Here is a 15,648-nt window from a genome sequence, read left to right on the forward strand (position 1 = left end):
GAAAGTTTGAGAATATTTTATTAAATGTATGATACACTACAATTTTTTTTGTATAACCAAAACAACAAATGTTAACAAATTTGTTTGTGTAGATATCACTAAGTCTAAGTTGATCTTTTTATGTAAGCAAATTCACTATTTATGTAAACAAATTCATTCATTGCAATAAAAAAATATACTTGTCAACATTTATCTTTCTAGTCAATATTAATATTTATCAATCAATCGCAACGCTTTGTGAAATGAAATTGGTCAAACAAGAATTACTTAATCCATGAGATACTTTTAGCAACTGTATCATATAGAGAGGCAGTGAAATGGGATATAACGTCCACATGACACAAACTAGATCATTTCGGGACTAACATATGGTTCAATTTTATTCAATAATTTACGTAGGGGTCTTTAGCAGTGGGAGGAAACAGGATGACCGGAAGAAAACCCACAAGGTTGGACAGGCGAGCCAACTCCTTGTCACGTACAAGCGAGGAGTTGACACCATGCCACTTGACTCAATGACAGACGTTATGATCAAATGCCACCCAGGAGATATCACTCAGTAGATTATGAAATTTATCACACATAACAAAATATAATGCAAGAATATTTGCTGGCCTGCTTATCGATAACATTAGAAGAGTTATCTACCCTATGTGCTTTAAAGCCCAGGATCTTTTCTAATCGAAACAGACCCTGACGCTTCCGGTATATAATAACGGGTTGACTAGAATCTATATTGTAAATGATCAGTACTAATTGATTTTATTGTTCTGAGGTAAAAAAAATATTTTATACTGGCATAACAATACTAAACTTGGTCTCATTTCAATATAAACAGTAGTACAGTATAGAGAGTGTTTGTCTCACACCTAGTATCTTCATAATGGAATGGGAGAGAGAAAGAGAGAGAGAGAGAAATGGGGTTTAACGTCCACTCGACACAAACTAGGTCATTTCGGGACTAACATATGGTTTAATTTTATTTCAATGATTCGCTTGTGCGTAGGGGTCTTTAGCAGTGGGAGGAAACCGGAGGACCCGGAGAAAACCCACGAGGTTAGACAGGCGACCCTACTCCTTGTCACGTACAACCGGAGATTTGAAACCACGCCAGTCGACTCAATGACAGACTGTATGATACAGCGCGCGCACGCTAACCATTCAGCCATCCAACCCCCCCTAATGGAATGAGATACCAAGGCTTTGTTCAAGTAAAAATCTAGAACATTATTCTCTGTCCACCCCAGGATGCTGGTTAAGTGGTCAGTGCCCTACTCCTACTGCTGTCCCCTTCCAAACATAATAGGCAATAATCTCTATCTGATTAAAACACAGATCCTGTTTCGTTTCGTTTTTATAGTTAAAAATGTCGTTTTACTTGTCTTTACTACATTAGGATCTGGAAGAGTTGTTATCATTGACGTGTTCTGAACGGTGTGAGGGATTATCCAATGAAGCAGTCTGTTACAGTGAGCTTTAGGTGTGGAACTGTGGGTAATCCACTAGTAACATCAATGCAGATTGGTTTATCAAATGTCTGACGTCATAGGGTCAAAAGCTGCTCGTATGACCTCGGGCGCGATCTATCGCTACAACCGGTCAGATCTTCAAGTACTCTAGGCCATCGAAAGTATAAAAAAACGAAACGTAATATAGATCTGTATTTTAATCAGATTGCAATAATCTCTGACAAACCCAATCCCTCTCTGACAAACTACTACTGTAAAAGAATGCAATATTTAAAGGGAATGTACTAATATTACAAGTCAAGAAAAAATAGACTAGTTCAAAAACATAAATCTACAAAAAAAATTTGTAAAAATAAATTCACCAAAAAATATTTTTCTGAGTGTTGTTAGTACAAAACAAAATACAAAAATACCTTCAACAACAAAAATTAGATCATATATTATGTGAATAATTATTGTATTGAACACATTTAATTCATGATATCATTAACAAAACACTCACATTGTATCATATATAAACAAGCCTGGAAATAAGGCAACTGTCACAATCAATGTCAAGCACAAATACAGGCTTTGTCAGGTACTAATCCTCTGGTGCCTGTCATTTTGTCTGGCATTGATTTGTCTTTTTTATTGATATTATTAATACATGTCTGGCACTAAATTGAAAATGGCAGGTACTATTTCATTGGTGCCTGACATTTTGTCACGTACATCTGAAACCATAATTTCCAGGCCTGCATATAACTACTAATTGTAAATTGTCAAGATTAATTTTTTGGGGACAGTTGTTCTTGGAGGGCGGCACTCTTCGGAAAAAGCCTTCTGCTACCCAATTCATGTACGATTGACATCAAACTTGGCAGGCTTGTTCCTTGGACAATTGTGCATCAATTGATGGACTTTAAATTTTGAAATGACGCCACAATTCCAAGATGGCTCTGATGATGTTATCCTCTGTATATGGTACTTTTAAGCGAGAGCCCTGAGTTCATGAAGCATTCTCAGACTTAAGTTAAGAATTTACTCAACTTTCAATCACTGTTTATGAGAAATATCTTTGATCCAGAAACACAAAACTTTGCAAAGTTTTATAAAGGGCTATATTTTAGTTAAAACAAGGTGAACAACTTAACTTAAAATCTGAGAATGCTTTGTGAACTTGTGTCCTGAAGTGATTATACTATTTTGAAAAAGATATTTTCATAGAAAACTGTCCTCATTTTGCGATAAAAAAATTAATGAATTGAATTAATACTACTACATCTAATAAATACTAACATTAGTAAAATATCAATTAACGATATAAACAAGCCATTGCTTATGGAATATGCTCATCAATATCGGACATTCAAATGTTTGCTGTATAACAGTGATATTCATTAACAATAGTTATATATATTAGCTGCTATTTGATATATTCAAAAACATTATTTGTACAAAAAATTCTATAAAATCTTTAAACTTGCTGTACATATGCAAACATGATATATAAATATGAAAGAACCCCTGTAAATTTTTCTGTACAATTGCGATCATTAACAAAAGACAGAATACAAAATATCTTGTCACATTCATTCACGGTCAGTAAAAAACAAGATGCTAAAACAAATTGCATGTCAAATTTTTAATTTACATCAACTTGGCTTCTATAATAGACGTACGAAATAACAACTGATGTAAGAATTAATGACAGAAAGCCAGAAATACTGTTTAATGTCTCTGAGAGAGAGAGAGAGAGAAATGGGGTTTAACCTCTTTAGCAGGGGTCTTTAGCAGTGGGAGGAAACCAGAGGACGCGGATAAAACCGATGAGGTTGGACAGGCAACTCTACTCCATGTTACATACAAGAGGGGAATCGACAGACCTTATGATTTCACGTGCACGCGTTAAACCACTAGACCACCTAACCTCACTTAACGTCAATGCTACACAAACTGGGTCATATTGGGACTAACATGTTGTATATATTGTGCATGCATCTCTCATAGTAGGAGGAAACTGGAGGACACTGAAGAAAAAACATAAGGTTAGGCAGGCTAGTACTTGACTCAATTACAATTCTTATGATCTAAAGCGCATACACTAGACCACACACCCATCCAATCATGGAAGCATACAGAATGTGGTCAGCCAATCAACAATATTATAGAATATACAACTGATATATATCTATATTAATAACAATGTATTTACATACTTAATTAGCATAAAACATACATTATGCAAGAGCTAAATCTGTCCATAGAAGGTATTTCTTTAGGCATGAGATGTAAACTATTAATTAGACATTAATTAACTTATCCAGGTCATAATCAACTCTCTATGGCATCAAATTTCTCCGATATTAAATAGATTAGAACAGTTCAGCCATGTTTTGATTTAAGCTAAAAATGGAGGAGCGAGACTTAGCTTTGAACAACCAGTAGGGTTGTTGAAATTATTGCACATGTCTTGTCAAACCTTCAAAGTCTAATATCTTCGATCGCAATAGTGTAATTTGAATGAAATTTTCAAATTATTCATTTTACGTTATCTATTTTCGAACTACTATAGCAAGAATGGCTAGCTCTTTATCTAAATCTTACATAATGTATGTTTAATATTATCCTTATAAGATATATAACAACAGATAATCCAAGTAAAGGACGATAAAACCCCCACACTCAATAAAAAGGAGGGCGGAAGATTCCCTAATACAGTGCAGGAGAGTCTGGATCTCAGTGATACATCCGGGGAAAAGCAGGAACCGATCCGTGAAAAATATCAAAAGAAAGAGGATCCTCTTTCTTTTAAGATATATATAACAACAGATTTCACTAAAATTAAAACACTTGTATGGATTTACTAATGATTATCTACTTGATAACGATACCTGTATGTGTATTGAAACGTAGCATGCTAATAAAATTCAGAAGTAGTACATCTATATAAGTGTTTTAATTTTAGAATTAATATTGCATAATTAACTATCCCATAATCTAAGAATTATTGTCTATCACATATTATTGTAAATTATAATAAATTAACAATACATCTAAAATGGACTGACAGACATGATTTTTATGTGAAAGCCCTGGTACACACTCTGTACATGGAAAAATTTTGATGAAATTTATTTTAAAATACGTTTTTAATTACAACTTTTCAATTCACGAAGACTTATTACGAATTAAGACAATAGAAGGCAACAGACTAGAAAATAGTTATGCTGGGTTCCCACTATCACGTTTCGTGCTGAGATTGAAATTGTGGTTTTAATCATGGAGTAATCGTGTGATCCAATCAGGTCTTAGCTTATATTGAGGTCATTTGTAGCAATCGTGTTGTTCGCATCGAAACGTATCCTAATGTATCGAGGACTCAATGGGGAGGGAGAGGGAGAAATGAGTGTAACATCCACTCGACACAAACTAGATCATTTCGGGACTAACATACGGTTTAATTTTATTTCAATAATTCGCTTATACAAGGGGTCTTTAGCAGTGGGAGGAAACCGGAGGACCCGGAGAAAACCCACGAGGTTGGACCCTACTCCTTGTCACGTACAACCAGGGATTCAAAACCACGGCAGTTGACTCAATGACAGGCCTTATGATACAGCGCGCACGTGCTAACCATTCGGCCATCCAACACCCCGACTCAAAAGGGACAATCCTATCGCAACGCATCACACGAAAGTGGGAACCTAGCATTAATAGAATATAGACAATATAAATGAGGGGAATATAAAACTTGGCCTGAAATTACAGATAAGAATATTACTTTTCCTGAAATATATTTCAGGTAACTGCCTTAAAAATATGTTATTTTTGTCCCAAAATATTATCTCCGAAGTTCCCATAATACTGCTGCCTAATATTAAACATTATTGCACCATGAATTTTTGCAATAATTTTCAAGTTTAATACTAATTGGTCTTATACCGACTTGCTTCACTTTAATAATCATCCTGAAAATAAATGAAAAGCAAAATTTAACATATTCTACTAAAACAACTCTTATAATTATGTTAAAATACATTACTAAGACAACCCTTACGATTCATGTTAAAATACATTACTAAAACAACCCTTACGATCATGTTAAAATACATTACTAAAACAATCCTTATGATCGTGTTAAAACAATCCTTACGATTCATGTTAAAATACATTACTAGAACAACCTTTACAATTCATGTTAAAATACATTACTAGAAAAACCCTTACTATTCATAAAAAAAAGAAAAAAAGTCAGATTATCCATGAATCTCCACAATCAATTTGATTAAAATACAGATCTATACTTCGTTTTGTTTTTTTATACTTTCGATGGCCTACACTACATGAAGACCTGACAAGTTATAGTCGGAGTTCATGTCAGAGGTCAAACAAGCGGCTTTTGACCCTATGATGTCAGACATTGATTAATCATTCAGCGTTGACGTTTCTAGTGGTTTACCCACAGTTCCGTGCGTAATAAGGCCAAGAACTCGCCACAACAGACCGTTTCATTGGCTAATCCCTCACATCATCCAGAACATGTCAATGGTAACAACTCTTCCAGATCCAAGTGTAGTAAAGACAAGTAAAACGCAATTTTGAACTATAAAAACAAAACGAAATAGGATCTGTGTTTTAAACAGATTGCTCCACAACTGTTTGAGGTCAAAATTCTATTTCCTGTTAAATTGCCATTACAGGTCATAAATGCTGTATATCAGGCTTTGGTAGTGCCATGATTGCACAGTAATTGTGTGGATGGCGTCGTGCCGCTAATGTAATAAATTTAGTTGATCCATCGTGTGAGCAACTCTCATCAAATTCCAACTGTCAAGAGTTCTTTTATTTGGAAGATCCTCTATCCTACACCGCATGGACCAGGCCAGAAAATTTTATTTGAGGAACTTTCTGAGCTATGACTGGGATTGCACCCTGGAACTTCTGGTTAATGAGCCAGCACCATATTACCTGAATCACAGCGGTTTCAGTGGTTCCAGTGGCACTATGTAGAGACTATTGTCTGACACATGACAGGCTATGTTTAGTCGTTCCTGACCACCTCATACCACTTATTATTTATTTAACATTATCAATTGTTTATAAACTGAAGCCATGTTTGTTATTACTCACCCACTCCTCTTCCTCAACACCTTCAAATAAATCTTGTGGTAGAGGACCATCAGCTAATGATAGTTTATTTGTCATGGCATCTAATAACTATAATATACACAACAAAATATATAAATATATAACACAGTGGCAACTAATATATAACAAAATATACAACATAATGGCATCTAATAACTATAATACACACAACAAAATATATAATATACACAACAAAATATATAATATAATCTCATCAAATAACTAAAATATACCAGACAAAACATATAACATAATGGCATCTAACAACATCTAAAACTAAACATAAACAACAAAATATATAAATATTTAACATAATGGCATCTAATAACTATAATATAAAAGATGAAATATATAACATAATAACATCTAATAACTAAACTATTAAAAACTTCCCACATCCACCCAGGCACATGTCTATAATTTCAAAAGACACAAGTTTATTAGGCTATACATGTAATGCTAAGCAAAAGAAGTCAAATGAAATGAAATGAAATGGGGTTTAAGCTCCAACTGTTCGGCTATGACTGGACTAATACAGAATGGCATACGCCATGCAGTGTGCTATGATTGAAATTTTGCCCCAACAGCGACGCTACAGCCTATTCTTGATTTGAATTCCAGCGTTTAAGGGTTGTTTTTTTTTTTTTGCCTGCAGGTCAATGTGTACACAGGACTTCGTTTTTTTCATCCAATCCGAATGACTATACATTGTTCTTTGCCCGACCCTCCGTCCTGCACAACTGCCAAGGACTAACCTAAGCAGAAGAACACTGCCAAGTTATCAATCAAGATTGTACGAATATTAATTTTTACCTCTTCCTTCTTCTGGTCATCTGATTTATATGTTTCAATGTTAAAACTTTCATATTTTTTAGCTCTCGGACCTTCAACTGGTGCTTCACTTACTGTACAAATAGAAATGAAATGAAATAGGGTTTACATCCTACTACTGTACAAGTAGAGTTTAAAATATCTTTAGGTAATGAAACAGAGAGAATTATAACAGTAACCTTCACCATCATCACGAGGTTTACATGGTAATATTTCTTTCTCATACATTCAACATCAAATATTAAGTATTATAGTTAATTGAGGCGAAGTTTTGAACAGTGGTCAGGAAATTAAATGCTTGTAAATTGGACACTCATTATCAAAATTGAATGGTCAGCTTTAAACTGGACACAAGTACAAATTGGATGATTTTGGACGATTTAAGACGATTTTTACGAATTTCCACACAAAAATTTGATATTGAATGAATGTGAAAGAAATCAGGGCTAAATCAATGTGATTAAAACGCAGATCTATATCTCGTTTGGTTTTATATTTTTTCGATGACCTGCACTACGTGTAGATCTGACTCGGTTGTCCTGGGAGGTCGGGTCAGGGGTCATATGAGCCGCTTTTGACCCTATGACGTCAGACATTTCATTAACCAATCAACGTTGATGTTTCTAGTAGCCTATCCACAGTTCCGTGCATCGCACGCCAATAACTAGCTGCAACAGACTGTTTCATTGGCTAATCCCTCACATTAACCAGAATGCGGGTTATATAACAACTCTTCAAGATCATAGTGTAGTAAAGGCTAGTAAAACAAAGTTTTGGATTAGAAAAAAACGAAATAGGATCTGTGTTTGAATAAGATAGGATTAAATGATATCAGGGTTACAGTGTTATCATAATTATAAACGGTTATCTTACATGGTTTCATGTCAGTCGGTCGTAAACTGATAATTTTCTGTACTCTATCTTGTCCTGACATCCACTCAGAACACGTCAACACAGGCTCCCACGTAACTTTAGTGTCAGGAAATAAATCATCTTGAAAATATTCTTTCTGAAAATTCAAAAACACAACCATAGAGAGAGAGAGAGAGAGAAATGGGGTTCAACGTTCACTCGACACAAACTAGGTCATTTCGGGACTAACATATGGTTTAATTTTATTTCAATAATTCGCTTGCACGTAGAGGTCTTTAGCAGTGGGAGGAAACCGGAAGACCTGGAGAAAACCCATGAGGTTGGACAGGCGACGCTACTCCTTGTCACGTAAAACCAGGGAATTGAAACCACGCCAGTTGACTCAATGACAGACCTTATGATACAGCACGCACACACTAACCGTTCGACTATCCACCCAACCCTCCTTAAACCAGAGAGAGAAATAAGGGTTTAATGTTTACTCAACAGTCATAAACTAGGTCATTTCGAGTTTAACTTCTAATTATTTTCTTTAGCAGTGGGAGGAGCCAACAACACGCCTTACGGAAACGAAATTCATATTACAGGGGCTATCAGTGTAGCGAGCCAAAATGTGATTCATGGGGCTTATCCTCGTGTCAATTTTTAAACTATTGGATATATGAAATGAAATGGGGTTTAACGTCCTACTGTTCTGCTTTGACTGGGCTAATGAAGACGGGCATATGCCATACAGTGTGCTATGAAGGAAAATTTGCCCGGACTGCGGCACTACGACCTACTCTTATATCAAATTCCGGCTGTCAAGGGATCTTTTATGTGCACAGAATAGATTTGAATGACACAGAGTTTGTTTCCATGGTAGTCTACTCCAGAGGACAGGGGGTACAGAATAAGAATATTCATACCTTAACTCTAGGTACTGTGAATGTTACTGGTTCTACAGTTGACTTCGTTAATCTCCACGCTCGTGCAAACTCTACGTCTTTTATTACACATTTATTTTTGGTCTGGAAGGAGAAGGCTTGATGTAACCCACCCAGTTTAGTTGTTGATAAATCAAATAAATTTGGTCTATCTTCTGCTATCTCTAGTGCATACACCAGACCATCTCCCTGGAATAAAAACAAACACAAATATTTCATTCAAGGCCACATAAAATAAAATGTTATGTTTCTCAGGCACATTAAACTTTTATATCTAAAAAAATAGACTTACTCGACCAGTTGTAGAGGGACTATATGCAGACTTACTCGACCAGACGTAGAGGGAATATACACATAGGCTTACTCGACCAGCTGTAGAGGGACTATACTCATAGACTTACTCAACCAGTTGTAGAGGGACTATACAAATAGACTGACTCAACCAGACGTAGCAGGACTATACAAATAGACTTACCCGACCAGTAAGAAAGAGTGTACTGCTATCTTCATCATAATATGGTACGAGTATAGATGGAGCTGTACCAAGAGCAATACGATTTAAAGGTGTTGATAAATCTTCTACATCAAATAAACATATTTCTCTTGAACCAGTTCTGTCAATAAATATTGTTATTTACAATTAATTCTTAGAACAAAAACCAATAGTATGATGACACAGTCATTTTAGTTATACATCAAAAACAAGTTTCATTTCATTTCATGGGAAGGGGGTTGGATTTTCGAATGGTTAGCACGTGCGCGCTGTATCCTGAGGTCTGTCATTGAGTCAACTGCCTTGGTTTCGATTCCCTGGTTGTACGTAACAAGGAGTAGAGTCGCCTGTTTCATTGGTCGATGCTTTGGAATAAGATAACTCATAGAGAGTGATGAAACTTAATGTATAGTTGATAATCAGCTTGATTGCTTGATACTTTTGATAAAAAATAAATGTGTGATTAATTAATATGTGTCGTCTATTTATTTTGGGATTTCGGTGGGGGACATCAGCCTCACTGTTGGCTTGTTGTGCATTATATTATTGTCGCCTGTCCAACCTCATGGGTTTTCTCCGGGTCCTCTGGTTTCCTCCCACTGCTAAAGACCGCTACGCCCATGCAAATTATTGAAATAAAATTGAACCATGTGTTAGTCCCAAAATGACCTAGTTTGTGTCGAGTGGACGTTAAACCCCATTTCTCTCATTTCATGGTTTATTGATTTTCAGTGAAACTAAGAAAAACTTACCTGTTAAAACCAGATGTATAAAAATATTTTCCACCTAAAGCCCAACCACATCTTGCTCCCCTACTTCCTACTGGTCCCAAGCCAACCTATAATAGATAATATATGGTCCCTAACCAACTTATATGGTACTTTACCAAAATATAATATACTAATGTCCAAAAGGAAGTATACACTGTTCATTTTGTCCTGCTTCAAACATAGTCGTTTTCCCATTGTATGCGGTATTTGTTTTGCCTTTGATTTGCTTAAAAATATTGATTTTGGACGCACTAGATATGTTCAGTGTAGTTTTATCACATTTTTTTTTATTTTAACAAAACTTAGTCATAGTTTTAGTGTGTATACTTTCTTTTGGACATTAGTATTGTCCCTTACCAGAAAATTATCCCCCACCCCCACCTTCATCCTCTCCTCTCCTCTATCTATACCTATACATAATTGAAACATCAGCCCTGGCATTGAGTATCATTTCCCTTCCACTCCCTCCCATCCATGTATAAATACATTTAAAGCACAGCCTAACAAAATATGATGTAAAAATCAAATAAATTCAAACATCAAATAGGAAAGTTCTCATTCTCTTAGATGCAAAGATGCCCAATGATAAGATACACATTGATACACCCCCCCCCCCTCCCTCCACCACATTTTTTCATATTTTATTTTTCTGTGTCTATCTGAAATCATGTGGTACTAAAACTATAGCAAACTATCTGTCACCTCCACCATGTAACCATGTGATACTAAAACTACAGCAAACTATCCCTGCCTCCTTCTTGTAATCATGTGATGCTAGAACTACGGCAAACTATCCCTGTCTCTTTGTGATCATGTGACATTAGAACTTACCTGTATTGAGTTTAAACTATTTCTAGGATCAAATATTCTCGTTTTACCATCTTTACATACGGTAGCTAGCTGTTTACCATCGGGACTCCATGCACAACAAAATACCTATAAATAATATTTAACAATATCAAGATATCAGGTGAACAATATCCTATTAATACCCTACTGTTCTGTACAATACTTATTGCCATGTACAATACTTATTGCCATTCAGGTGACCTGATACGATCCGTATCATGATTTATAACCAGGTCAACATTTACCATGAAAACAACAGGATAAATGAATAATTGATATTTTTAGTGCTTCCAATATCGAAGAAATAAAACTGTTTTATATTACGATATTGATGTGGATCAAAATAAAGACCAAAACAATTTAAGGGTGTTTGTGTACATATGGAGTGACAGGTTACTTATTGAAGTGACAAAAAAAAACATAAAAAAAAAGAATCATCAATTCAGCATCTCACGATACATGGATTTAACGATATATCGTGCCAGCACTAGTTAGGATGCATTGCTTCTGGATACAAGTAGTATTAGGTAATATCTAATTTGCACTGCTAAGGAGATGGCGTGCGGGTGCAGGCTGGCCCACGTTGCCACCAAGCTTCTATATATGTTATTAATTAATCAAGACTGTTTATATGGTGTATATCTCAGAACATGAACTACCTGATCTGGATGTTCTGTTATTTCCATGATTTCTGTTCTATTAGATAAATCCCAGAATTTAACTCTCATGTCATAAGCTGATGTCACAAGTAAATCTTTAGCCATTGGGTGAAATCTAGCAAAATATATCTTCTCTGTATGTCCTGTAATAAAACACAGTCAATTATAAACCAAAACTATTAAATAAACATTTCTATTCTGAGAAAACAAGCATGGAGGCATGAATACTGAGGTTTGATGCTTAACACTGATAGTAACCATGTTGAATTCTGACTAAAACCTGTCTTGAAATGAAATGTGGGTGTGAAATTTTGTCCAGATAGTGACATTTCCTCCAACGGCCGTCTAGTCTTTGCATGGAGTTAAAACATACTAACTAAATTAAGATCATCTACAAACATATACTGAACCTTACGAATCTCCAGAAGTGTTGGGTGGCTGAATGGTTAATGTGTGCACGTTATATCAGAAGGTCTGGCATTGAGTCAAGTGGCGTGGTTTCGATTCCCCGCTTGTACATGACAAGGAGTAGGGTCGTCTGTTCAACCTCGTAGGTTTTCTCCAGGTCCCCCAGTTTCCTCAAAATCAAATTAAACCATATGTTAGTCCCGAAATGACCTAGTTTGTGTCAAGTGATCATTAAACTCCATTTCTCTCTTTCTTTCTACAATTCTCCACATTTCTCAGATACAACGTTTGATAACTCTATTTCTTGAAGAGGTATTTTGCCAGCAATAAAGTTGACTATTTACTGGTGTGTTTCTGGCTTCAAATGTTTTACACATTATTATTTAGACAATCATTCACACCACCAGCCCATAATCAACTCTCTTAACAATCGGATGACTTAAGACATTGAGTGGATTAGTAGCCCGAGAATCCTGATGAAAGGACTGACAATCAGAGATTTTGTTTATTATTATAGCAATGGCACTTGACAGTCGCTTATTATATGAACTGCTGCCAAGGGAGTTCTATCTGCCACTTATGGCTATGTCTTGTCAAAATTTCAAACATTCGAAACTTTGCTCAGATTAAAATAATTCAACTGATCTATTTTTTAACTATTATAGCAAAAACGACTAGCTCTTGTGCTTAATCTGGCATAATTCATTTCTCATGTAGGCCTACTTAGTAAACAATGTACCTCTTAAGTAGAATTCTGGCTCTGTTAAAGTTTCTGTTAATCCACCCTCTGGTATTCTCCATACTCGAATCTTGGCATCATCACAACCTGTAAAAATAAATACACAAATGAACTCAAAAGTCTGTTCACACATAAGAAGACCAGTAAAGAAATTACTATATCGTATCAATACACTATATTCGAAGTAAATTATCCACTGTGATGACAAATATCAAATTATTGTTTTACTTACAGACGACCAGTCGACTGTCATCAAATGGATCCCAGACATAATCAGTGACCTTACTACCATGTTGTAAATAGGGTACTCCTGTATCAGGTAATTTACCAGCATTAGCTAACTATAATATACAATAACATAACATACTATAAAATACAATACTGTAACATACAATAATATAATATACAGTACCTTAGTATATGATACTGTAAAGTACAAGACTATAATATACAATAATATAATATACATGACTATAATATACATGACTATAATATACAGTACTGTAATATACAATAATATAACATACAATAATATAATATACATGACTATAATATACAGTACTGTAATATACATTAATACAATATACAATACTGTAGTATACAATATTATAATATCCAATAATATAATATACAAGACTATAATATAATAATGTAATACTATACAATAATATATCATCTTTATATATTACTTGAAAAGGCACCTTTTGCAAGATGGAGTCAATTCAATTCGAGAACAATTAATTAAGTATCGTCTTCTACATACCTCAAAAACTGCTAATAAACCACCAGCACCCTCTATAGGTACGACACAGCGAACATTATTAGCGTGAAACATGTCACTTTCTCCTGGAACCGTTCTATCTACATTCCGTACATTCTCTATATTCTGACTACGGTGTAGTAATGTACCATTAAGATGTCGATACTTTGATTGGCGGACACCTGAAATTAATAATTTCTCATATATTATACATCTGAGTGGTAAGGTATCATATAGTTGTGCTGTTTTATGCCTAGGTCCAACTGGGCATATTTTGCCTCGGTGATGTACTATCGATGAAAATTGATGAGCCTGTTTACCCGACAATGCAAGCTTTGAAATATTTCAGTATGGTTCCGTGTGGCTCGCAATGCCCCAAGAGTTTCCCTTTGATGCCGTGGAACCTGTTCCCGACGCCTCCCAAGACTCATCAATTTTATCCCTGGCATGTACGTGACAATGAGTAGGGTCCCCCTGCTTAAACTCAGATGTTTTTCTCTGGTTCATTCTGCTGCTAAAGATATGAAATGAAATGGGGTTTAACGTCCTACTTTTCTGCATCGACTAGGTTAATAAAGTTAGGTTACTGTTAAAGACTATTCTGTTTACACAAATTATAGAAATAAAATTGTACCATATGTTTTGTGTTTAGAGGAGGTTAAACCCTGTCTCCCTCTGTCTCTCGTTACAAGATATTCATTAAAAGTCATTCACCTGTAAACGGTTTACTTGGTTTGACTGGTTTGACCGGTTTCACTGGTTTTACATTCTGCTCTTCAACAACATTTCTTTCATTGTTATCTGAACTGCTATTGGTGGAATTTGAACTGATGACCTCTGATGATGTGTTATCTTGTTGATAATTGGTAGTTGTGATGTCAGAAATGGCTGATGATGGTTTAGTAGAAGTAATATCTGGTTTTATTTCAGTTATCACAGGCTAAAAGTAACAAGCAATGCTGTTAATGGAGATATAATTTGTGAAAAAGACGTTGGCTCACTAAGCCCATCTATACTGGTAGTATTCTCCTGTGAAGTATGTTCAGCTTTGTTCATCGAGTCGCTTCATTACAAATGGCGCTCAAAAGCACATGATTTGTGTCTCAATGTCAAAATTTTCATTATGTCTTAAATATTGGATATCAGAAGCTCATCTTTTCACGGTAAGATAACAACATCAATGTTGATTTAAATTGACCAATTGGTCATTTTGGGACTAACATATGGTCCAATTTTATTTCAACAATTTGCTTGCGTGTAGGGGTCTTTAGCAGTGGGAGAAAACCGGAGAACCTGGAGAAAACACACGAGGCTGGACAGGCGAGCCTACTCCTTGTCACATACAACAGGGGAATCGAAACCATGCCAGTTTACTCAATGACAGACCTTATGATGACACAGCACACACGTTCTAACCTTTCGGCCACTCAACCCCCCAAGCTGATGAAGACAGGACCCTTATTTTCACTTGCCTTATGAGTTCTACTCTGCTGTACGTAATTTTACTTTGATTACCAAATCAACAATCGTAACCTAAACTCACCGCATCTGGAGTAGATTCTTTACTGGATGATGTATCTACACCGTTAGTTACAGGCATGTTATTAACAACTGGTGTCGTAACGCTTGCAGTTGTTGGATTGAAAACATTCCCACGTCCGCTGGCTAGTAGCGGTCTCTTTGCAGGATTTAACGACATCAATTTCAACTGCAATAAAAAAAAAAACAGTAATAAATA

The 15,648-nt window shown here is 35.5% G+C and overlaps 1 protein-coding gene across 3 annotated transcripts in view; it reads right to left on the reverse strand.

Annotated features, from left to right (window-relative positions):
- Positions 1-15,648, reverse strand: part of LOC126830953 (coronin-7) — a 31,408-nt gene continuing 15,760 nt past the window's right edge. For all 3 annotated transcript variants that reach the window (XM_050561501.2, XM_050561502.2, XM_050561503.2), the window contains 14 exons: positions 15,454-15,618; positions 14,625-14,850; positions 13,914-14,092; positions 13,383-13,491; positions 13,151-13,237; positions 12,004-12,146; positions 11,327-11,431; positions 10,478-10,563; positions 9,708-9,846; positions 9,215-9,421; positions 8,307-8,442; positions 7,416-7,507; positions 6,585-6,671; positions 1-5,422 (listed from right to left, as the gene is read on the reverse strand). In XM_050561501.2, coding sequence (XP_050417458.1) covers positions 5,411-5,422; positions 6,585-6,671; positions 7,416-7,507; positions 8,307-8,442; positions 9,215-9,421; positions 9,708-9,846; positions 10,478-10,563; positions 11,327-11,431; positions 12,004-12,146; positions 13,151-13,237; positions 13,383-13,491; positions 13,914-14,092; positions 14,625-14,850; positions 15,454-15,618 — 1,773 coding nt within the window. In that variant the 3' untranslated portion in view covers positions 1-5,410. The remainder of the gene's footprint in view (positions 5,423-6,584; positions 6,672-7,415; positions 7,508-8,306; positions 8,443-9,214; positions 9,422-9,707; positions 9,847-10,477; positions 10,564-11,326; positions 11,432-12,003; positions 12,147-13,150; positions 13,238-13,382; positions 13,492-13,913; positions 14,093-14,624; positions 14,851-15,453; positions 15,619-15,648) is intronic.

This window comes from Patella vulgata, chromosome 8, assembly GCF_932274485.2.
Source record: "Patella vulgata chromosome 8, xgPatVulg1.2, whole genome shotgun sequence".
Taxonomy (NCBI): Eukaryota; Metazoa; Mollusca; class Gastropoda; family Patellidae; genus Patella; species Patella vulgata.